This window comes from Emydura macquarii, unplaced genomic scaffold (assembly GCF_026122565.2).
Source record: "Emydura macquarii macquarii isolate MOO-44397 ecotype Brisbane River unplaced genomic scaffold, CSIRO-AGI_Emac_v2 contig_1119, whole genome shotgun sequence".
NCBI lineage: Eukaryota > Metazoa > Chordata > Testudines > Chelidae > Emydura > Emydura macquarii.
In genome coordinates, this window is record NW_027131256.1 from 10,005,571 (window position 1) to 10,031,714 (window position 26,144).

The 26,144-nt window shown below is 41.4% G+C and overlaps 1 protein-coding gene across 1 annotated transcript in view; it reads left to right on the forward strand.

Moving 5' to 3' along the window:
* The first annotated feature begins 1,709 nt into the window (after nucleotides 1-1,709).
* DCBLD2 (discoidin, CUB and LCCL domain containing 2) overlaps nucleotides 1,710-26,144 on the forward strand; it is an 80,780-nt gene continuing 56,345 nt past the window's right edge. The window contains exon 1 of the mRNA XM_067546139.1: nucleotides 1,710-1,901. Coding sequence (XP_067402240.1) covers nucleotides 1,796-1,901 — 106 coding nt within the window. The 5' untranslated portion in view covers nucleotides 1,710-1,795. The remainder of the gene's footprint in view (nucleotides 1,902-26,144) is intronic.

The following is a 26,144-nucleotide window of genomic DNA, read 5'->3' on the forward strand; positions in this document are numbered from 1 at the left end:
ACTATTGTTATTTTAATTATTTTCTCTGGAGTCTGGACCTTGACCAAGAAATTTGTACCTTGACAAAAGATAATTGACTACCTCTGGCCTATGCTATATTAAACAGACCTAGTAAGGTATGCGCAAATGGAACTTGTAAGTCTTGAAAGAAATGCTGCATTGTTAGTTGTGATACATTCCTTTTTGGAAGCTGAGCATCATTAGTAAATGTTGGTTCACTGCCTGACTCTCTCTAACTGGTTTAATTTCTTAGATGCAGATCTGCTGTCTATAGGCAAAACAAACACAGTGGTGTCAAAAACATTAAATTTATTTTTTCTTCCATTGAGGGTTACACAAATCAGGGCACACTGTTGAACAGTTTCTTATCATTCATGATGTTTCTTTGATCCCACTGAGTACTTTGCAGAATGCATTTTCTCCAAATTTTATTTTTCCTCATCTATGGGAATGAAGTCCAGTGTGTTGCCAACTACCATAGTTCTCATGATCTTTTGTGTTTTTCCTAAAGTCCCAGCTCCTGGAGTCACATGATTAGGTAAAACTCTCAGCTTTAATTAAAAAAAAAAAGGAAATTTGTAGCTCTCATGTTTGCAGAGCAAAGCTTAAAAACATGAACCCTACAGGCTCAAAAACCAGAAGACAAATAAAAGGAATGGGCAGTTTAATACCCCATAATTTCTAAGCCAATCACATGATTTTGAATCCTGACTCATGATTTTTGAACTCTTGGGGTTGACAATACTGAGTCCAGTTCTGTTCTCATGCAGGTGTTTATGTTGCCGCAGATACATATTTTTTCCAGGCATTTGGAATTTATTTCTGGGGGAGCTGGAAATGATCTTTGTCAAAATATAGGAAATGTAAAGGGTATGCATAAGGCACAGAGAATATATATGAGTGTGAATGGAGGAGGCTTTCGGATATTTTATTCCAAAGGAGTGTTTGGCCTCAGAAGTCTTTAAGTCAGGTCAGGCTATCCCCCAGCCTTGCACATTTTTTTAATTTTGGGCATGTATTGTGAGCTCCTGGAGCAGCGATGTGTGTGCCCGTGTGCCTGCCTAGGTCTCATGGAGCTCTGATCAGATGGTAGTTTGAGGTTCTTTAACCCAAGTAGATGCTTTGGTTTTTTTCAAGGACAATATAGAGAGCCAGAGCAGGAGCAGCTACTATAGGAGTGCAGAGGGTTTAGTGGGGTTTGCAGTGACAAATTGACTGAAGCCAAGTCTCTTTGGCTGGGATTTTGGCTGGGTTTAATACATTGCGCCTTCTAGCTTTGATGTATTCCTGCATTGGGGGGTGGTTGTGGCCGGGGGGGGGGGAGAGGGGACATGCACGTTAGTATCTCTCTGTTAATGTTTTGGGGTGTATCGGGGGGGATCTTGATGGCAGATTTCCTGGCGGATGGGGAAAGGGGGGGTTGGCTTTTGGTGGTTTAAGCTAGATTTTTTTTTTAAATGAACACCGGTTGTGGGGAGGAGGGGCGTTTGCTTTTCTGTGCCCCTCCCCCCGTGTGGTGTGTGTGCGTGCATTGGAAGGGGGGGGTTGGGAGCCCGCCACCCCAGAGGCGGGGAGGGGGCGGCCGGGGGCAGAGCCGCGAACCCGGAAGCGGTTGCGCCCATGGCAGGGGGCGGCGCGCGCGGGCTCGGCGGCGGCAGGAGGGGGCTGGTGGGGGCGGCGCCGCTGGCTCGTCCCGTTGCCGGCCGCGGGGCAGGGGCCGGAGCGCAGCGGCCCGAGGCGGGGCGGCCCGCGGGATGCATTGGGGCGGCCGGCCGCGCTGGAGACGCCGCGGGGCATGCTGAGCCCGGAGCGCCCGCTCCCCGCGGGGACCCGGCCGGCGGCAGCCGCGCTCCTCCTCCTGCTGCTGCTGCTGCTCCTCCGAGGCGCCGGGGCGCAGAAAGGTGCGTGTGAGAGCTGGCGTGACAGACAGACGGACGGACAGACAGACAGACAGGCCCCCGGCGGGAGATGTGTTTGCTGAGTGAGGGGGAGGCAGGCACCCCCCGTTCCTCAGCGGCGGGAGGCGGGTGTGCACCCCCGCCACACACACCCACACACCCCCCCACGGGGCTGTGGGTCCCCGTCCTCCCCCGAGGTAACGGATGAACGAAGGGTGTTGTCTTGTGGGCAGCCCTCAAATCCCCGGGGCATCTGCCCGGGGAACTGACGGGGCGAGCTGGCCCCTGCTGCGCCTGACCTGACCGCCCTGTCCCAAACCCCAGGGCTGACCCCCGAGAGGGGGAAATAGGTGCCCCGTGTCTGTAAGTAACCCCCTTCCCCACCCCTGCTGGGGGCTTCGCCGCCAATCGAGTGGGCGCGGGGTGGGGCGTCTGGTGTCCTCAGACTTCCAAGTCCTGGAGATTTGTTACCCGACACAGCCCTGTGTGGTGGGGATGGAGAAGGGGTGCCTCCCCTCTTCCTAATTTCTGTTACCCATGAGAGTAGTGACCCGTATCCGAGGAGATGAAGCCCCCCGTTTCCCAGCAGTCACTGAGTTGTTCCCCCTAAGATTAGAGAGGGAGGTGGGGGAAATGCCTCAACATGTGTCCTAATGTGGGAGAAATTTAACTTTGGTTGTTATCTTCTTTTTTTAACGTGGCTTTAGCCCAAATTAAAAGAGGAGGTGGGAGGCTTTCACACATGCGGGATGCATGTGGGAGGATGGTAAATGAAAGTATAAGGTGATGGCTTCCAGGGTTTGGGGGGGGCAGAAATTCATTTGCTGCTGTGTTTGCATCATTTTGTGTGTAATTTTCTAGCATGCTCTTTTTCTGAATTGCATGTTACAGTATTTCTTTGAGGGGATTTCAACACAGGCATGAAAAGAAACATTGGAAAATGAAAGTTCAGCAGCTGGAGGGTAAAAGGGTAATGCTAATGTTGTGGTAGTGTGTATATTTTAAATAAAACTTGGTTTCTGTGAGATTTTCAGTAGATTGGCAACGACCTGCAGTTTTTTTCCTTTCCACAGTGTGTGCAAACTGGCATCAGCTAGAAGGCAGGAGTTAAGGGTGGTTAATTTATGAAACCTGAGTTACAAACACTAGAGCTATGTAACATAATGTGTACAGGGCTAAAAGGGACATCTTTGGCAGAACAGACCATAAAAGGCATAATTCTTTTAGGGAAGTTGATGAGATGTCTCTTTATTTTGTGGAATAACTGACTTCACGCTTTTGTGTGCTGAAATTTGCAAGGCAACATTTGGTCTTTTGAGAAAGGTGAAAAAACAGGGAGTGTAACATTAACTATCACTTTGATCTTATCTTATGCTAGAAAAAAATGGCAGAAGAGAATCATCACCATCATTAAAATCTGAATTCTGCACCTAATATTGAAAATAAGAGATTTGAAGAAAAAATATTTTATATTTTTCAGTTTACTTTGCTTCTTACTATACATTAGAAATAGTGGCGGTGTCTGTACACAGGTTTCTCTGTTCTTGTGTGTGTCTTTCAAATGGTAACACAGGAAAAGAAAACATTTTTTTTAAATTGCAAACTACAGGGGGACTCAAAAACAGGTGTAATACACTGTTAATCTACATTTAACTCGTTTTTTAACTGTTTCAGAGGTTGCACAGTGGTCCACAGAACATAGTAACCACACAGTGCTGGCATCCTTTCCAGCTAGCTGCACTACTTCACATGTAAAAGTAACATTAGAAAGCAATTGCCATAGAAGCCACGATTGTCATGTTGTGAATTATCAGTTGTCCATTTCTTTGTGATTGGGAAGGCTGTTGATCCACAAGATGAATTCTTAAAGATGTTGTCCATCCATGAAACATCTTGGGAACCCCTACACTATCTTTCAAGTTGACAGTGTACTTTGAAATTACCTTTGAGGACATCTCTCCTGAATTCAAACATTTCTGTGAGGTGAGAACTGGATTAAAAAGGCAGTAAAAGGGGAGATTGTTCTAAAGTTTTGTGGCCCCTGTGTTGCTGAATTCAGTGCTGTTTCATATGAGTGATCATCAGGACGTCATAGAAAAGTTAAATTTGTGTTTATATTGTTTCTTTGAAAAAAATATTCTTCAGGTTTTTTGGCAAAGATTAACATTGATCTACTTCCGGGGGTGGGAGAGTGGAGAGCCTGTGTTGTTAAAAGCTATAATAGTCCTATGTGGGTAAAGAGTCCCAGAGTAAGATAAAATACTTCTTCTCTATGTAATCTGTGTAAAATTTCTAGGAAAAACTATTATATGCAAAACACAACCCTATGTTTAAAAGAACATTATTGAGGTTGTCTAGCTCGCAAAAGTCAGGAAATGCCTCTGTAATCTTAATTCAGTCCCCTTGTGTGTATGCATTATGATGCAGTTGTTATTTACATGATCACATACTAATTTTACCGAAGGACCACCTCATTCAGTGTGCAGAATGGACAGTGCTCACTTAATGAGAAGCTGTTTGCTATTTTTTTGCCTTATTGTTCAATGTGTGGCCCTAGGTTTTATAATTTGCACAAACCCTGTCCTGAAGATAGAATGATTAATTTCCTCATGGGCTTTTTTATAATGGTCATCACTTTAATATCAAAGTGCTGGAAAAATATTGTCTTCACAACACCCTTGTGAGGTGAATGAGTGGTATGATTCCCATTTTACAGTTGGGGAGTTGAGGCACAGAAGAGAATAAAATGAAAAGATTCTATAAATTTGGGGTGCTTGATCTGAGGCCCTCGAATCTGATTTTTCAGAGTACTTAGTGTTATATAGCATTTTATACATTCCAAGCATAGCTTCCATTGACTTCATTTGCAGATATGAATGCTCAGAACTTCCACTAATCGGTCCACAGGGTCTCAAGTCAGGCATGCATAAAATGAAGACCACGTAATCAGTAACCCCCTGTGAAAAGTTTGGTTTAAGTGATTTGCCCTGCCTTGCACAGGAATCAATGGCAGAGACAGAGAATCAATTTCTCCTGGACACATTCAACTGCCTTAACCATGAGACCATCCTTTCTGTTCCTGCAATCCTCTGCCTCATTCACTACACGCCTTCCAGTTTCTGCAACCAGTGAGGCAGGGGTCCTACAGACAACAGCCTTCTTCATTTCACAGTCCTGATTCATCCTCAGAACAGGTCCATCCTGTGCACTGAATGAGGAAGGGGTCTTACGGAAAAATAGTAGGTGATCATGTCATTAAAGACTGTATCATTATGCATATGCACAAGAGGGCTGATTTAAGGTTGCATGCTAACTTTTTTTACTATGCTTCTAAAGTCAAGCACTCAATGTTCTTTTAACATTTTTTGTACCTGTAATTTCCTAGGTTAAAAATAAAACAAACTCTGATAAAATAGAAATTACATTGTGTGCCACCATATTGACACCCACATGATTGGAACCTTTAGGTCCACCCCATGGACCTCTGCCACTTGAGCTCAATGGAGTAACTGATAGCAGTGGTAGCTTGTCATCGTCATTGCGTAGACCAGCACTAGAGCAGAATGAGACGCTTTGCCATGGAGTATCATGGATATTTGCTGACAGCAGAAGAATGGTGAGAATCAGAAATCTTTGGTTCCATTCAGGAGCACTGGAACCTGTATAGAAGTGGGTGGCCAACTGGTGCCAGAACAGTTGTCCTGCCCCCTGCTCCTCTTATTCCCCCCGAGGCCCTGGACAGGTCAGAAGCTGGAGCCAGGCAGTGGTAAGAGCCACCCGGGGAGCCCTGGACCCTCCACCTGCCCTGGGCAGGAGATTGGGTGGCCCGAGAGTAGCCCCCAGCTGTGTCCACCTGCTGTGGTTCTGGCGCCCCCTGGTTCCATTCCAGCTGCAGAGGGAAGTGTGCTCTTTTGGGCATAGACTCCTTTGCCATTCCCCTCCAAGCTTGACTCTTCTGTGTCTCCTCCATGTTCTATTCCTGTTTCTCTTCTCCCCCCCGTGTTCCTCACCCTAGTTCCATTCTCCTCACCTGGTCAGTTACACTCCTCAGGCTTCTCCCCGTTGCAATCTCCTTGCCTAGCCAGTCCTAGCCTTTTAGCGTGGACTCCCCATCACAGTCCCAGTCTTCCCTTCCTCCCTGAGCCCAGTCTCCCTCTTCCTTTTTCCCACTCCTTTGCCTATCTGCCTATTCTTCTCTGGTTCGCCCAACCCCACTGGGTCCCAATCTCCCTACCCGGGATCCTTTTCCAATCTCAGTATCCTGTTCTCCCCCAGTCCACCTCCCACCATCTCCTTCTCTCAGTTCTCCCCTCACATCTGGCTTCTTGCCATGTCTGTCTCCCTTTTCCCATACCTTGTTCCCTCTGCCACCCTAGTTCCCAGTCTCCTTGCCCAGCCATTCCCAGTTTCCCTCTTTTCCCCCTGGCCAGCCTCTAATCCTTGTCTCCCCATCCCTCCAGCTCCTTGTTCCAGTCTACTTCCCAAGGTCTGGGTCTTGTCCCATCTACATTTGAATCAGGCACCTTACTTCTCTGTGCTGCCTAGGCCCAGCAGGAGAGTCATTGAGAGCACAGGAGACAGGCTCCCAGCTCTGAGTTCTGGTGCCTGGCATTGTGTTGGCCCGCGGCAGTCCAATGCTGGAAATTAAGGGAAAATCCTGCTTAGGCCCAGGCTGGGGCATTCCCAGGGCACATGGAATCTTCAAGGAATTTAGCTACAAAGCTCTGGCAAGTTTTGACTGACCATATGCAAATTGGGATTTTTTCAAAGGCAATAATTTATCCACATTTGGATGGATTTTCATGGGGATGGCGAAAGGTATTTTCCTGACAGAAACGTCACCCCTTGGCAAATATTAAGTTCTTGCTCCAAAATATAGAGTTGCTAGAGCTTCACGAAGGAAATGTCTCAAGAATTTTTTAAAATGAGCAAAACAACATATCTTTTCCTAGTCTCATTCTCAGAAATGGCAAAACTGTTTTGGCTGAAGTTTTCCACAAAATTCAGCATGAAGCAAATACTCAGAACAAAATATTTTAGTTTGAAAGCGTTGCTGTTTGGTAAAGTTATAAATAATTGAAACTGAATCTTATAGTGGGAAGTGCTGGGCAACCTTAATAATGGGTTGTGCTGCCAGCCTCACGTCTAATAATTTTAATAAGGTTTATAGTTTCTCAGTGTGCTTTGCAATATAATTTTGTATGAAGAAACAAAAGGTAAAATATTCATGTCATTTTGTGCTATTTTTCATTCAACATAGAAGAATGTACAATATAGATTGCCACATTATAAACAGTATGACAGCAGTTGTAAAATACTCAAGGGCATTATAATCTCATTCCAGAAATAAGAAATGTTACTGATTGCTAGAAAGCTGTTATGTGTTCATGGCCATGTTTGAGTTTTGCTTTCATTTAACAGTTTCTTCCACATTCTCAATAATGATAAAAAATTAGCACACACAGTTTGTGTCTTGTGGATATTCTGATCTGCTATCATACATTTGTAAAACAGTCTGCTGTTTGACATGTTATAAACATAATAGCTGTAGATGGTAATGAGGAATTAGTGAGGAATCCAACACACAGTTTCTCAAACTACTTTGTTGTGCAGACCATATTTTAATACAGATTGTCTCTTGGATCACCACCTATGCTATTCACAGTTGTGCAGACCAAATCCCTTTGCTCTCATTATTATATAACATCCCTGGGGCAACGATAGCAGTTGCTTACATGGAAAAGTGAATTGGGAAAGTATTTAATGTATTTTTTAGCTGCTTTTAATGCAGTTTAGCAGCTGGAAATGAGAGAGAGAGCCAGCATCACGTAATCAGCCAGCTCTCCGTGGACTGCATTTTGAGAACTTCTGCACTTAACAGATGTTCAGCTATTGTCTTGTAATAAGTGTGGCCTATTCATCAGTTAAACCTAAGTTATTTTGGCCATCCAGTAACAAAATGACCAAGTGAGAAAAGGATGCTTTTTTTCAACATAGAAATTCAGAAATGTTTCAGTAACTTGGAATTTATTTAGATCATAAGGGTAAGGACCGTCTTTCCTTTTGATTAATAAAGCAACTAATACAGTTTGACTGATATATTATGGAGGCATTTTGCTGGGAGAACCAGTGCAGGTTCACAGATGAATGCTCCACGACTGACACATCCTTCACAATGTGCTTGTTACAAGAAAAAAGCCGTGAACAGCAGACACCTCTCTATGTAGCATTTGTTGACCTACAAAAAACCTTCGACATGGTTAGCAGGAATGGCATCCTATTGAAAACTGGCTGTCCACAATAAGTGCTTTCCCTATTTAAGGAGTTCCATGAGGGAATGAAGGCAACTATCCAATATGAAAATGAAACATTATCTGAGTTTAGCATTGATACTGGCATGAAGCAAGGCTGTGTGTTAGCTCCTGTTGGCTTTGGCATCTTCTTTATTCTTCTTAAGTATGCTTTAGGAAACTATCAATCTGGCATACTAATTGAATCGAGGACAGACGGCAGCTATCAATCATGTGTTTTCAGAGCAAAAGGCTTGTCACCCAACTCACTATTCGGGATCTGCTCTTCACAGAGGAGCGTACATTTGAACTACCTGCAACGCAGAGAAAGGTCAAAGCTTCGATATAGCGACAAGGTCAAGCAGAGTCTCAGGAAATTCAGCATTCCCCACTGATAGCTGGGAGAGCCTTGCCCATAATTGCTCATTCTGGAGAAGCTGGATCAAGGCTGCTGCAGTCATTGTGGAGAGTTAGCAAAGAGCCCAGACTGAGGCCCATAGGCGAGCCAGGAAGCCGTGTGCGCTCCAACCTCCATCTGGTGAGTGGATGTTTAGCCACTATGGGAAGGTCTGCCGTTCGCACGTTGGGGTCTTCTCCCACACTACTGCCAAGCACTATAGACTGACGTCATTGTGTTTCCTTTCATCAGTCAAGATGTTGGATTGCCATATATATATCTTTAGTAACTCCATATTTAAGGTTGTGTTGTAATTTACACTTAAAGCAAGAGTAAAATTCCCTTTAGTTTTTTTCTTTGAATATAGGCCATTTTGACACAAAAATGGTTGAAGATAATTGAATTTTCTGTAATTTTTTTTTCAATAAAATAATCTTTAACACTTGGAGACGAAACATCTTAAAATATACCTCTTTTTAAATTTAGCTGTTTTCCTCCTGTTATGCTTTCTTCTAAATGACCAGAACCACCACAAACGCCAAACTTTAGAAATACTCATTTGGATATAAGCTATTTTGAAATTTCAAAATTGAACATATGAATTATTTCCCTTTACTACTTATAACCAAGATGTGAAAAATCCACTAATCCAAATATCCATGATGAGTAGGAACCTTCCTTCCCAGGATGCGTGTCATGGACCTCTGAAGAATCTAGGTGTGTATTTAAAAGAAAAAATAATGGTTGTGAAGATGACCATCCAAATTTGAACACTTACATTTAAAACAATGCAGTAATATCATCCCAAGCCTGCAGCGAGACAGCTCAGCTGACACCACTGGTGTTGAGTTGCAAGGGAGCAGGTCTGGCGGCAGCTGCTGCTGCTAATCAGCCAGTGTGAGCAGGCTAGCTGCCACTGAGAGATACTCCCAGACCTCCTTGAGCAGGGTGTACTGGGGAATGCTTCCCCTTGGAATAGGATAATGTATGTGTCCAATGTAGATTGATTTAAATCATGAAGCAGGAAACATTGAATTAAATAATCAGATTTAATCTTGTTTTGCATTTGTACTTCTTAGTTGTTTTGCTAAAGAAAGGTTGATTCTTGTTGGTTGGTAAACATTAAAACATGTTGATTTGCAACTAAATTTGGTACTTCTTTTTGCTGATGAGGAGATATACACATCTATACACATCTATACACATATATTTAAGTATTTATTTAGCTTTGCATGCATATATTCAAATTCTTAATTTTTATATTGTTAAAAAGCAGGGAATGATGCATTTCTTATTTACTAGATGATAAATGTTGTAATTTGTCAAGTGGTATTTGGATAAAAATTTGAATTTAATTAAAAATGCACAAAAACATTTTAAAATGTATTATTAGCTAAAGAAAACTACCTTTATATGTACTTGATATATAAGGAAAACAAAGTTTATCAAAACATGTTTTGCATTTAAAACTGATTTATTAAATGAAAAAAGTATTTATCTGTAATTAGTGAATTGGAATTGATTGTTTCTGCTCACCAGGTCTTTCAAGATTTTGGAATTAGTAGATCTCATCCTGTCACAACCAGTTTTTATTCATAACATGGCAGAGGGAAACAAGTTTTCCTGCTTTTTCAATTTCCAATTGTTTTCTCGACTTTGAATTAACTAGAATTGAACTGAAGTAGTTGAATAAACTCAAATGAAGAAAATATTCTGTCTGCAGCTGCAGAAGAGGCTACTGCTGTCAAAAGCTGGTTTAGCACTTCAGCAAACTCTGGCTCTAGATATTTAGCCAGTGACTTCCACTAGTTCAGTGGTGTGACTTCTTTAAAACTGGTCAGCAAACACACTGCTTACTTCCAGAGGGGTAGCCGTGTTAGTCTGTATACAGCAAAAACGAGAGTCCTGTAGCACCTTAAAGACTAATACATTTCTGCGGGCATAAGCTTTCATGGGCTGAGATCAAGAGGGAGAAACTTTATCCCCATATGTTGATTGATTTACTGTTATTTAGAAAGTAACGTATATTATTTGATTAATCTTTATAGATCCATTTTGAAATTTCTGTAGCTATTGGTATTGTGACAGATGGCAATTTCTTGCAATATCCCGAGTAACCTTGATTGAATTAACCTTAATATCTTTTGTGGCTCATTGTATTAAAGATGCAATTGTTTATGCATTGTTGTAGGATTGTATGTTACTTTTCTAGGAGACATAACTAATGTAAACCTTGGGGAAATGTTAGGAACGTCAAAGAACTGTTTGGGACAATACCTGTGAAGTGGGTTTCCTAGAAGGTACTTGGGAGATCTTTTGAAGCTATGGCCTGGGAAGGGAAACACATTGTCTACTAATTAAGGCCTTGTCTACACTAAAAATATAAACCGCTCGCATCCTGCCCAGTCCTGGCGCCAGCCGCCCATGTCCCAGCTCGCAGCCAGGGGCCAGGCTCCAGCCCTATTCCCAGCGGGGAGCAGGAACAAGCTGCCCCAGCTTTCTTGTCAAATTGACAAGAATAACAGCCCCTCCACTGCTGTAAGGGGACGCAGTGTCTACATCGACACTGTGTCGTCCGAGCTATGCTAACAAAAGCACGTCAAGGTGGTTTTATTTTGTTGAAAGAATGGCAATTTTGTCAGAGGGGGGTGATTGCAGTGTGTACACCAACACTGTTTTGTCGACAAAAGCTGATTTTTAGTGACAACACTCTAGTGTAGACCAGGCCTAACCGTTGCTTGGAAATTTCAGAACTATGCCCGTATAGTCTCCATAGTGAAGACATACCCACAGTGCATGTTTCCACTTACAACACTACAGCGGCACAGCTAGGTAGTTGACATAGGGCATGTCTACACATACAGTGCTGCAGTGCGTCTGGTGAGGGTGCTCTGTGCCGATGGGAGAGGTCTCCCATCAGCATAATAAAACCACCTCCGTGAACGGCAGAGGCACTGTTGGCGGGAGAAGCTCTATCATCGACATAATGTAACTTATGTCACTTGGGGTGGTTTATTCACACCCCTGGGCGACATAAGTTATGCCGACATAGGTTGTAATGTAGACATAGCCACAGACACTACCTATGCCGACAGGAGGGATTGTCCCATCAGCGCAGGTGAGCCACCTCCCTGAGAGGCAGTAGCTAGGTTGATGGAAGAATTCTTCTGTCGACCTAGCACTGTCTACACGGGGACTTAAACCAATTTAATTACGCCACTCAGGTGTGGATTTTTCACATCCTTAACTGAGGCAGTTAAACTGTCCTAATTTTCTAATGTAGACCAGGCCTTACTGTGGGTCTTTCCTATAGCAGCAGATATGAAAATGTGATTGTAAAATCAACACTCAAATGAGCAGGAGGGACATGTTTCAGGCACGACACCTACCCTACTCTGACCTCAGTTTAACGGACTAGATTTCAAGTTGGTGGCTCTTTAAGCTTGTATCATGTGAAATACATGGTAGCAGTGAAAGGGTTAAATTGTACATCCTGATTTTGCAAGACCTTTATCTCTGGCCACAAGGGCCTCAAGAAATTCCATGCTAACATAGGCATTTCTTATAAAACTGCAATTTTTACAGTAGTTACTTTTAAGTGGTTTTTTTTTTACTTGGCACATGTTGATTTAAAATTTATTTACTTTGAGTTTGCAGTAGTTTAGACTTTGAACCTGCAAACACTTGTGCATATGCTTAAATTCAATCACAAGTAATGCCTTTGACGCCAGTGAGACTGTTCACGTGCTTGAAATTAAGCATATGTATAAGTGTTTGCTTTGGATTGTAAGTTCCTGAAGGCAGGGACAATCATTTATTATGTGAGTGTACAGTGCCTTGCACAATGCGGTCCTGATTTAAGTTGGGCTCCCTAACTGCTAGTATAGCTAATAACAGACACATTTGCAGAATAGGATCCTTAGAATGTATGGAATACATAATGTATGCATGTGCACGTAGGTTCTTAGAAATCACTAGTAATAACTGCTTCAGAAATGTAAATCCAGTTAAATCAGGTTCAAATACAGGAAATATTCTTTGAAGCAGAGTATGTCTAAACTGTGAGAGGCTGAATGTGAACTGGTGCTCATTTTCAAGAACTTCTGACTTTACTGACATGAAAACTGTCTTGTGACTTAGTCTTTGGTCTATATGTAGGTTGAGATATCTGGGATTTTAACTTCTAATGAAGGTGTACTAATTGTTTTCTGACTGCTACTTGATTGTGGATCTCTAGAATTTCCACTCTTGATATCTTGCTAGAAATGGTGATAGTGGCATGTTTTCAAATGAGTGTACCCAAATCATATCTTCTTTGCAATTTGAAAGTTATAATGTAATAACTATAAGGCCCCAATTCTGTAATCACTTATTCATATGCTTAACTTCAAGCATGTGAATAATCTCATTCACTTTAAAAGTTAAGCAAGAGCGTATGTGCTTGCAGAACTGGGCCTTAAATGCCTTGTTCTCCCAATATTATAGTTCTGTCTTCTTAAAATCCACCATTTTTAAGATTATTGGGCATTGTTGTAGCTTTAGTATATATATATTTTTTGTACACTGAACCTAGTTTAATCATTCTTGGCAAAATAAATAATTGAATAATAAGGAATTAGGTAACAGTTCATTAAAAAAATGGATATAGTTTTCAAAAATAAGATTGTAACTTGCTTTTCTCGACATCATAAAGCATAGATTATTTTTTAGAAATATTGGGGCAAATTAAAATCCAGTCTTACATTTATGAAAACCCTAATTTTTAAGGGTCTTTCTAAAAATTTTGCTGGTTTCCTCGTTGTGAATATTGTCACCACTATGGTGGCCAGCAAAGGGGTGGGTGGAGAAAATTGGGCTTCAGCCTTTTTTTGTTTCTTTGATGAATAAGAAGGCCCGTTGTTTGTTTGTTTGTTTGTTTTTGTTTTTAGAAACAAATATCTTCTCTGCTTTTTTTTTACGTTAGAAATTCAGGTTTTGTCTAGCCTGGAAAACTCTGTAGTTACATCAGCATCATTACAGTCAAAAGACTGGAAGCTTAGTGGTTGAGAGGGAAGGTATTTTTAGTTGACTCTTTGTAGTCTTTTGGATAATTTTGTTTTTGTTAACAAATTCTCAATTTTTCATTGACTAGTGAGTGTTTTGTATAAATGTCTTTGTTTAAGATTCAGCATCCCACACCTTAAATTAAAATATGAGAAATCACAGTAGATATTTGAGGCTTCAGAAGACATTCAGCAAAACTAGAGAAGACCAACTGGATAATCGTGATATTTCTACAGTAAAAAACCAAGTAGGAAAAATAATTTAAAATGTTCAAACCTTAGTTATGCATCATGAAGAAGCTAAAAAGGCGCAAACCCAATTTAAAAAAAATCTCTTCTAAGTCATCTTTAGCTCAAGCGCTCTCAGCTTTGTTTTGTCAGGCAGACACTGGAACAGTGTCTATCAATGATGTGACCTCTTCTGTCCTCAGATTATTCACCTATGATAAACTCCAAGAGAATCACCAGCAATTGGGTATATGGTATTTGTAAGCCTGCATATATTAGATCATCTTTTGTTGTTTGCAACTGGTCCTCTGGCCCAGAGTTCTTTCTAAACAAGTGCACTGACTGCCTCTCTTCTTTTGAAGTGTACAGGAGTTGGTAGTAGCCTTCCAAAATATCTCATCTGAACTACTGCTGGAATGGGCGCTAAAAATTCTAGGATGCATCTGGGGACTAATGAGTGGTTAACTTTGTTAATTTCAGTTTGAAAAAGGCAATTAAACATGTACACTAAAAATACTGAGCTTGAGATTGTTTCTCTGTGACTGGTAAGTGGACTAGCACTTAAATCAGACATACAAAATTCCTATAAAAATATACTAGCTGGAAAAAAATTCATTAATTTTGTCTCTATCCCACATGGGAGTTCTCACCTCTCATTCATTGATCCATTTTTGGCCATCCCACGCACAAATCAACAATTCTTTGACTTGCACGTCCCCCGTATTTCTGACCTTTTACCTCTTCACTTTGAGTCTGGTCTACTCATCTCTTCCTCTGAACACTGTTTCCTGGGGTAGAGACTTCCAATTTCTGCTACTTCCAGTCTCTGTTTGAAAGAGAGAATGAGCAAGACTGGGGAAGCAGGACAAGGAGAGGACATGGTTATGGAAGAAAGAACCATTGTGAGGAGGAAGAGCACACGGAGAATGGGAAACGTGGGTTTCTCTGATTGCTGGCTATTGATGGGGGCTGGCTTCTAGGGATGGAAAATAGCCTGACTTTGAGGTTTAATAAGGGAAGGTCTGATGATGATGATGAACTGTTGCTGGGAAGAGGCAGTTTAGCTCCCCTCAGCATTGGCCCAAGCTCTTAAAGTAGCATGATATTTTTTAAAAAGTGTTTGTCTACTCCAAAAATATGGTTGCTGAGGGGGAAGTGGAATTTTTCAGGGTTGTTTGCCACCCACACCCTGACTGCAGCAATGGCTCTCTCTCTCCCCCTTCCTGAGCTTTCTGGCTTCTAAAAAGGATGTTTTTGTTCCTCAACTCTTTCCCAAGACTTCATGTACTGCTCACTAAATAGTTTCAGTAGCTACCTTTTCTGTTGCTCAGAGCTTTTCCAGGCTGCAACAGAATTAAGTTAAACTGATTCTTGTTGGTTTCCTGCTGCCAACATTAATCTGAAAAACAGGAGTGAAAACTGACAAAATTATCAGTTTTCATTCTGCTGTGGCTTGTGGAATCTGTGAGCCAGGTGCAAAGCCAATGGAGTTGTCTGAAGGCTTACGAAGACAGAATGCCTTGGTTTGTGCTATCGTCACAATCATGAGGGCTAGAAACCTACATTTAAAAAAAAAAAAAGGGGAGAGCGACTACATGCTCCTGTAGTCTGACATTTCAGTTTAGGGATGCTATGCTGTTTTCTCTGTTAACACTTATTTTATTTTTAGAGGTAAAACAATTATTCTTTACATGAATGTTAAAAATCTGGTATCTGAATACTTTATTGAAACAGTGTGATGAAGTTAATCCACATGTCTTGCAAAAATTGCTCCTCCTTCAAGTATCCTCTGCATATTCCCATTCATGGGTTGTGCTGACTGGGCAGAGCCAGGGTGCTGGAACCTTGTAGTAGCAATGCCTGTTAGGGCGCTCATACCCCTACTATTCCTTGTATGGAAGCACTTTCAGAGGGTGTGACCATAAAAAGGGGTGCTGTGCCCATTATTGCCTCAGTTCCTCCCATCGCAGCGACAAAAGGACATGGACCTCTCCAGATCCATAGTTTAATAAGAGCCATTTTAGATCAGTTATTTTGTTAAAAGTTTGTATAGTTAGTTTTTAGGATAAGTTAGTTTTAAGATAGGGTAGTCATAGTCTGTTAGTTGAAGTAGAATACTTACCAGTTCCAACATGACACATCCCAGTTTGAAGAGGTATGGATTTAAGAGGTTCATGTTGTGCCCAACTGTCTTCCCAGCTTCCGATGCACACTTATGGTGCCTGAAATGCAAAGGCAAGAATCATTTGCCAGCACGATGTGCTGTGTGCAGCACCTTTACTTCTCAAGCCCAGAAGGAGAGACAGAATAGATTTCAGGCTCTTCTGTTACAAGAGGCCTTGTAAGCCAGGCCTCTGGGATCTGATCATTCTAAAAGATCTGAGAACAAGAAGGGGAGGCCTGAATTGGCTCCAAATACGTCTAGATCCAAGAAAGCATTGACACTGAAGGCTTTGACTTTGGCACCGAGCTCCAGCTCCAAGTTAGTTGAGCTTCGGGTAACCACGTCCTCAAATCCAAATCAGGTTCAGTCTCCATCAGGACCAGTACTAGACAGACACTTAAGGATCTGAAAGAATTACTGGAACCAACTACATCAGTTCAGAAGAAGAGAGCATATTGAAGCACATCTTGAGCAGTTCTTCAGATCATTTGCATCATGCGAGCTCTAAGAATTCACGACTGCTGTAGCGCTCCATGAGTATGGACTCAAAAAAAAGACCATCAGATCAGATTGACAGCTCAACTGTATACAGTGACGATTACAGAGCAAATTCATCCAGATCTACATCTCACAGTGGATCTGGTTACATTACATGGCTCTCCTGGCAAAAAATGAGACAGGATGATGTGTGGGAGAGATCTCCTGAGTCCATATCCTTGCCACCTAAGACTCCAACTGACTGACCAAGAAAGACTGTTTCACCATTCTCCACATTTTGGATCCCTACATCGGTTATCTCTCCTATTGCTTTAGTATCAGATCTGGGATCTGATCCACAATTGGATGTTGAGCCAGATTCAACACTCATAATGAAGACCCAAGTGTTTCATAAACAAAGTCTTCTTCCTAGAATTAACACTCCTGGATCTCTCATGTATCAACCAAATGATATGATGCCAGATTGGGGTAATTGACAAGACTGGCCCATGCCACTCTGGATGCCCTGGTCATATTGGCTGAACCCCACTTACCAATATTGTACCAGAAAAATCTGACTCTTGTACTGGAACCTATGGATCTGAGGTGTCCAATTCCAAGAGCTAGGCAATGTTCCCCTTCCTGGGCACAAGATGCACTCTTTGAGGAAGAACACTAGGAGGAATCTCCCCAGGGTGATTTCCAATATGTCATGGAATTGGAAAGTGGCTCATCTCCGGATGACAATGTGGGAGTACCTGCAGCATTGTCCCCTTCAGTGGACATGATTCAGTTTAATGAACTAGTTGATAGGATGGCATCAATTTAAAATTACCATCAGTGGCTTTGGAAGAGATCCAACATCTAGCTTTTGACATTTTAGGTTCTACTGCGAAGAGTGAGGTCTTGTTACCTATGTTAGAATGGCTCTGGCAACTAGCAAAATCCCTTCAATCCAGTCTGTCTTTGTTTCAACAAATTTATACCAGAAACCTCAGGAGGGATTCTCTTGTTTTCATGTTCACCCACAGCCTAACCTTATAGCAGCAACATTTTTCAGATCTAAGTCAGGTTTTCAACTTTCTACCCCTTATGATAAAGAAGGGAAGAAGTTGGACTCCTTAGAAAATATTTTCTTTGGCTTCCCTAAGCATGTGTGGCAGATCATCAAGCCATGGTGGCTAGATATTAATTTCAGCTTCTGGAGAAGATATCAATCTTCACCAAAAGATCCCCAGAATCAATGAAAGTTAACATCAGCTCTCATCAAAGAGTGCCAGAACATGACAAAACATGCCTTCAGGGCATCATTTGATGTCTCTGATACTCTCTCAAGATCTGTGGCATCAGCAGTAGCTCTCCATGGGCAGGAATGAGTATGATTATCTTCTCTTTCTATGAAAACAAGATTTAACATATAGGATCCCCTTTGAGTGAGGATGGACTATTTAGTGCAAAAACTGATGAGGTGTTGGGAAAGATGAAGGAGACTCCCTCAATAGCAAGATATCTGGGGTTACTCTCTCCCTACCAAGGGAAAGTACATACTCCTGTGTTCAGGTATCACAGACACCACTTTCCACCTTCTTCTTTGACTTACTATTCTCAGAAGATACAGTCGAGAGGAAGAAATCCTACAAGCCCTGAATGAGAACAAAGAATACCTCAGCCACATCCTCCCTGCCTAATGTCAGGCTGCAGGTTTGACATGAGGATTGAGAGTTGTGAACCAATTTTGGAAAATCCTACCCACATAATTGGAGACTATCACCCTGGACAGATGGTTTTTAGACAGAATAAAGGAAATTTATACTATCCAATTCAAATCCCTTCCTCCATGCAAACCCCCAGCTCTCTTTTCAGGGGCCCTTCCTACAAAAGACTATTAAGGGAGGAAGTACAAGCTCTATTACTTGCAGGGGCAATAGAAGATACTGTTAATTTCCAGAAGCAAAGGGTTCTGCTCCTGTTCCATTCTTTTTCAGGATTAGAAAGTAAGTCTTAGACCAATTCTAGATCTCAGAGCTCTAAACAGATACATCAGGAAGTTTCAGTACAGAATGCTTTCTCTGGTTCTGATCATTTGCTCCCTGTGTACTGGAATTGGGTGGCTGCTCTCTATAGCAAAGATGCATATTTCTGTATCCCCATAAGATCATCACACTGCAAATATCTACATTTTGCTCTTGTTTCAGACCATTTCCAATACAGAATCTTACTCTTTGGCCTCTCCATCACACCCAGAGATTTTACCAAGTGCCTGGCTCTGATAACAGTGTATCTAAGAACGCAAGGGATTCTTATTTTCCCTTACTTAGATGATTGGCTACTGAAGGCCCAGTCCAAAGAAGAATTAGAAAGACATTCAGATGATTTGTCTCAGTTCAGAACTTTAGGTCCTGTCATAAACAAATGTCACTGCTGGCCTCTTTTGTCCAGTCAGCTGTTGGGCACGTCACACTTGTACCCTTGAAGCTACTGTCTATCCTCAGTCCCTTAATAATAGGCTCTGGAACACAGGTTGTTTAGCTGTTTCTTTTCTCATACTCCCTTCTCATTCTTCTGAGGCTGATAGTTCAGTTGGTGTATGGAAGCAGAGAAAAGAAATGCCTAATCTGTTACAATATAATTTGAGAGAGTTCTGTTTTAAAATGTTACTGTATGATGTATGTTGAATTTAAATTAAAAGTCTAAATGCCAAAGTGTGTGTTGCAAATAAATTTGGTGTCTGAAAGCTAAGGTGGTGATTCAATTTCTCCATTTGTAATAAAATGGGGATGATTCTTACTCACCTTTATAAAGCTCTTTGACATGTATGGATAAAATTCATTAAGCGCTAAGTAGTATTAGCTCAGAATATTGGTGTTACTAAGTAAGTCAAAAGGATCAAATTGTTATGATGAAATGTTTAAAATTCATACTTTTAACGTAAGAACAAAAGGTTGCAAAATCCCTCAAATGGGCTGTAAAATCACAAAAGACAAACTGCATGTTTAACATAGTGGGCCTTTCTTCTCTTTCTCCCCTTGATCCATAATCTGTTGTTCACTCTTAACTCCTCTCTCCAGTTCCCTTCCTGCTCACAGACCAATGTTTTTCTCCATTTTTAATTTATATTTTGTTTCAAAATTGAATTGTCTGCAAGACATTGGCATTCTCCCAATGTAAACAAATTGCATAAACACAAATGATAATGACTGTGAAGAAAGGGGAAACCTGCTGACTTGAAGGGAAGAAGAATTCTGAGAGAGAGGATCTAATCTTGCCCACAATGAAGAGTCATTCCCACTGAAGTCTTTTGGAGCAGGATTGGGTCTGAAGGAGGGAAATGACTCAAAGCATTTTATTCAGTTGATTTTTCTTGATATTCTCTCTTGAACTCCCATTATTTGTTTGCAGAATATAGTACTTTTTGCAGATAAAATCTCTTCAAGAAGTCTAACGGTTAAATTCTCTGTCCAAACATACATTGCATATATTAAAATTCACATTCATATTTTCATATGCATTTTATACACTTTGCAGACAGTCATCATTGTTTGTAGACCTGGTTTCATGCTGTTCCCTTCTCCATGTTAGGAATGGGAAGAGGATTTTCTTGTATTAAGTTTCAGATTTTTAAAATGATGCTGATAGTGAGAACTACACTAAATGTCAGTAGGGCTCCTGGCTGCAGTTTACTTTGTTCTCAAAAAAGGAAAATTAGAATTGGTTAACTGTGTAATGGAGATCTCTAAATTTCAAATAGCTTCCGCAGGTGGTCTTCAGATACTTAAACACCCTCTTCCACATGACTACACTCCTCTAATTTGCTACAAGGGACTCAGATGGCTTTTCACATTTTGTGTTGGGCCCCATGCACCGTGTTGTAGTTATGATTTTACAAGTACTTTGTATTGATTTCATGAATAACTTTTCAACTTCTCAAAGAAAATTGTATTGCAGATTACTCATTCAGTCACTTGGCCAGTATACATTTTGTGGGTGATCATTTAAAATGTCAGAGATGCCACTTATTAAAGACAATAGAACTTGTCAGTTTATTCAAGAAAAATGGGTTATGTAGGACTGGACATTAAGATTCTCTGTCTGAACTCTAGTAATCCAATTTAATGTCTGTGTGTCCAGCTCACCAGAAGCTCTTGATTCTATGATAATTGAGTTTGATAATGACCTTTAGATCAATAAAGCAGATGTCATGGTAGATATGTGTCAGGAGTGCAAAGAACATTGAGCAAAGATGTATGTCTGTCTGCAGGTGATCAACAATGTTATACAACTTAGAAACAATGAAACGTTTTTTATGCAGGTGTGGCTCAAGTATTGCCATCTCAGAAACAATAAAACAAGATTCCCTTGTTTAGCAAACCTCCGTGGAAGCAAATAGAAATCATCCAAATAGTTCCTGAATGATAATGCTGTCCTTGGCAGACTGTACATTGCATACTAGACATGCAGCAGTAATCTGTAAATTCTTCAGGCATAAGAATCTGATATTCCCACTATTGCTATCGCAAATGAGACACCTAACAAAAAGACTAAAATATTTTAGTCTATGTGAGTCAAGAGAAAAGTTTTGACTTTGACATAGTCATCCTAGTTTGGGCTGCATGTACCAGGTGGCACCATTTAGACCTTCCAAGAGTACCTTTAAGATCTCCTACTATTTCCACTCCCATCTAGTGTCTGAAAAGCAACTAAGGCCTGCTCTATACTGGTTAGACTGGCATGGCTTTAAAAAAAAAAAAAAAAAAAAATTCGCGCCCCCTCCCCCCCTCCTTCCCCAACGAACATAATTATACTGGTCCAAGCCCTAATGTCGACTCAGTTATACTGGTATGAAGGTGCCTTATATTGATATAGTTATTTCCCTTCCCCTGTGGAAATATTTGTACTGGTATAAAGCAGCTTCATACCATTATAACTGCATCCACACTAGAGGCATTATACTGGTTTATATCAGCATAGTTAAAGTGGTACAACTTAGTTGTGTTTGCAAGGCCTGAGTATGGTTTTGGTTCACTTTCAGAGAATCTGAGGCAAACTGTAGACTTGAAGCTTGTGTTCATAAGCTCATAAGTTCATGTATTTCCAACAGATTCTATACCTTACCAGTACATAGGAAGAGGTTACTTCAATGGAAGCAAGACTGAACTTTCTGAGCTTTCCACAGGGTGAAATTATGACATCAAGTTGTGTTTAAAAATGCATGTTAACATATTTTAACTGATGTATTTTAAAACGCAACCTATTTTCCTGGTCTAGAAGCGGCCTAAATGTTTGAGGACAAAGAACTATGCAGCTCTTTGCTCCTCTTATCAGCAAATAGAATCTTCCATCATGCTCTTTGTTGATGAGGCAAGCAAGGTGTCAGGCTTGTGGATATGCTATTGTTCTTCTAGTGTCCATGCTTGGCCTAGCAGTAGATGAGCTCTGGGTTGCTTTGGCTCTGTGAACATGCAGCCAATGAAAAAGCATAACTTCAGACAAAGAAAAGGCCAAATCTATCCCAGGTCTCATATTTAAAGCAAGATATGATGCAGTTTCTCTCCTTGCTGGAAGAGTTAAATGTTTACCTAGGAAACATGGAATGTCTACAAGGCAATGACAAACTGCAAAAGTAACTAACTGATAACCTGAGTTGGAGGAAATGGAGTGGTTTGTAGTACTTCTTATTTACTGCTCCAGACAGAATTGTTCACCTTGTATTCTAGATCTCTCAAATGTTTTAGCAACCCAAGTAATTTTCTATCAAAACACACTCAGAGTAATGTCTCCGGCTTGGCAAATCATAGAAACCATGATTTCATGCTCAAATGGCCAGTTGCACATTTAACTGGTCTTTTTAGGGGTAATTTAGGCTTGTAATTTCTATTAATTTTGGCCTTACTGTTCAAAGTGTTTGATTGGGCGTTTGGATAATTATGGTAATGTCATATCTATGTACTATTTTGAATATATAAATGACTTATCAATCAGCACTCCACATCGCAGAACAGGAAAAATGCAGGTAGGAAGTATAAATAATCACCTGAATTGTTCATTACTTTAATTAGAACACAACCTGAAATCAGCTGCTGTTTATGTTGAAAAAAGTTTTTTTTTAATGTCTGCAATATACCCATGGTTTTGTAATGTTGGCTAGAGGTCAGAAATATGATCAGTATGGGTAGGTTAAAGAGCTAGGAATTTATTATTATAGTTATTTTTAACTCATTAAGTTTCATGCTTTTGCAAGGTATACAATTTTGTCCTCGCTTCTCAGTAGAAAACCAGGAAATCCTATGATTTTGCTGATTACTAGCAAAGGAATTAGAATATTTTTCCTGAGTTTCAGAAATTTTCTGAACAGCAAGGATTTTGACATTTAAGAGCTGTCTTTAGTCTATTTGCTATAAAATTTCTTAATAGTAAAACTTTCATTCACACAATCTTACTTTTATTGAGATCCTGATGATCTTTTTACCAATAAATGATACAGAAAATATATGGTGAAATGAGGCAACTGTTTACTAGTATACAGCATACAGCAATGCCTATTAAAGTACTAAATGAAAAAGTAAAAGGGGGAATTTAGTTAGACACAATGTAATTAATGATCCAGTACTAAAATGGAAACAATAGTGTTTATGGTATATAATATGTCAGTTTATAGAACAAGCAATTTTAAAACAAAATGCTAAAATAAGATAAAGCAAAGCATTGCCAAATGAGTGCTTTTCTAACAGAACCTGTGGCTACACTGAAAGCAATTTTGAACATGTTAACTTTTCAAAAAGAAAATACACACTATTATTTTAAGACTACTAGCAGAGGAGAATTGTGATTTATAGAATCATAGAGTTGGAAGGGACCTCAGGAGGTCATCTAGTCCAACCTCCTGCTCAAAGCAGGACTAACCTCAGTTAAATAATCCCAACGAGGGTTTTGTCAAGCTGCATCTTAAAAACCTCTAAAGATGGAGATTCCACCACCTCCCTAGGTAACCCATTCCAGTGCTTCACCACCCTCCTAGTGAAAAACGTTTTCCTAATGTCCAACCTAGACCTCCCCCCCTGCAACTTGAGACCGTTGCTCCTTGTTCTGTCGTCTGCCACCACTGAGAACAGCCTAGCTCCATCCTCCCTGGAACCCCCTTTCAGGTAGTTAAAGGCTGCTATCAAATCCCCCCTCATTCTTCTCTTCTGCAGGCTAAACAAGCCTAGTTCCCTCAGCCTCTCCTCATAGGTCTTGTGCTCCAGCCCCCTATCTGTTTGGAATGCTAATCTGTATACTAGCACCAGCAGCAGCTGGGATTTTAGAACATCCACTTAACTTGCCTTTTTGAGGTCCTTTAGAGTGCATAGAAAATAGTTTTAAAAAATGAAGAGCCTCTGCAGATTTAAGTCACCAAATATTATTAGTTTTTTGCAGTCTCTTCATTGTAGTCAACTTGCTACTAAAATGAGTCCAACAAAAAGCACTGTCCATTTTAGGAGGAATCTTTTTTTCATTTGTGTAATCATTACATAATCCTTAGACCTTTTAGCATGGATTGTTTTTTAACCTTAGGACAGAGAGTAGAAGTTAAGTGTATAAAACAGCAGCATACTGTGAAAGATTATAGCTGTTGTATCAAAAAGCTGTCTCCAAGAGTAATTTTGATTATTGTGAAGTGCTAGAATGTGGTACTTGACTATATTTTCTAATAATGTTGTAGTCTTCTGTTAAGAGCTGCATTCCCAAAAGAAAAAGTGAGGGGTTAAACGAATCTCTGGATAGGGAATATAGTGGGGGAAAAGTACTTTTAAACAGAAGGTTGAATTGGATTGTGCCTGCACCTCTACTGTTTTCATTTGCCTGTGTAAAATAAAGGCTGATATCTGTACTTTGAGTATGATCTTTGTGATATGCTGAACACTTCCAAAGTGGAGTGCACAGGGCCCCTTCGGCTGTGGTCTACATCAGTGTTTCTCAACCTTTTAAGTAGCAAATACCCCCTAACTTCTGAAAATTTTAATAAGTACCCCAGCACTCAATTTTCCATGAGATTTTATATTTACAGACTAATATGAGCCATATGTTAGAAGAATCGCTGAGTATATAAGACTGTGATATGACAGATGTCAGATCTAGTGTGGGTAGGGTTACCACCTTTACACCAGGGGTGCGCAACTCAAGTATGTACCTAGGCTAGAGGTGATGTTGGCCAAAGCTAGGAGGCTTTGAACAGCATGTCAATGCTGGGGAATATAAAGCGCCGTGCCAAATTCTTTGCCATTGATTTGAGAGGAGGAAGGGGTGAGAGAGAGACAGGGAAGGAGGGCGGGAGAGAGACAGACAGGAAAAGAGGGTAACTGGTGAAACCTGGGACTGTCATAATTGTCAATTTCACTGCTCAGCTAGAGCAGTGAAATTGACACGTTTTCTGGGCACTGGGCTTTGAGCCGGGGAGGGGGGCTGCCACCTGGGCAAGTTGCAGGTGGCTGTTGCCTGGCTGCCAGCCCAGGAGGTGGGCGACTGCCATCCAATCCGAGCTGAGGCAGAGGAGGCTTTCGCGCTTGCTGGGATCCAGGGACGTGGGCAGGTGGCTGCTGCCCATCTTCAAGCGGGGCGCTGGAAGCTGTCCCTCGGCTTGGAGATGGGGCACAGGTGGCTGCCACCCAGCTGCAAGCCCAGCTCACAAGACGCAAGGGCTGCCACTGGGCTCCCACTAGGAGCTGGGACCCGGCGGGAAGCGGGGGGCTGCTGCCCGCCTCCCCCAGAAGCTAGCGGCTGCCACCTGCCTCCCAGTTGGGAGCTGTGACCAGGTGGGAAGCAGGGGGCTGCAGCCCGGCTTCCCGGGACTGTGGCGGCTGCGGCCTGCCTCCCAAGTGGGAGCTGTGACTGGGCGGGAAATGGGGAGCTGTCACCTGCCTTCCCCAGAAGCCGGGGGGCTGCCACATGCCTCCTGGCTGGGAGCTGTGACTGGGTGGGAAGCAGGGAGCTGCCACCTGCCTTCCCCAGAAGTTGGCAGCTGCCACCCGCCTCCCCTTCACTCTGTTTTTCCTCGGGTACCCCCTGCCTGTGTCTCACGTACCCCCAGGGTATGCGTACCACAGGTTGAGTCACTCTGGTCTACATCTCACAGGGTGATGTCCTATAAGAGAAGTGCAGACCCTAATACAGTAATTTAATATAACTGACATCAGTGGGTTGGCTCTTTTGCTTTAAGTGTTAACACAAATATTCCAGTTTGCAGAGGTTTGTTTTATTCACAATGTTACAATTTAGCTGGTTGGTAGTCTTATAGTCAGAACTTCTTCCTTCTATTTTGGGAACAATGCTTCATTATTGCTACTTATGTAGCACTCTCATTTTCAAAGCAGTTTACTAATGCTAATTACATCTTATTGGCTGCAGTTCATATTCTGCTATTGAGGAAATACTGTTAGGTTTGTCAGTTAGTTTGCCCTTGTTATGGATGTTCTGCTAATACATTCGATTTACGTTTAGAAATTTACAATCACATTTGATGTTTCTATTCACAAATTCATAGCTCTTTATTATTATTTATCTTATTTATTGTGTAGTAAATAATAGTATATTTTTACATTGATACAGTGGTGGTGCGTATGAGGCCCCCTCTAGGCACTGTAAAATATAGAAATTTCAGTCCCTGCCCTAAAG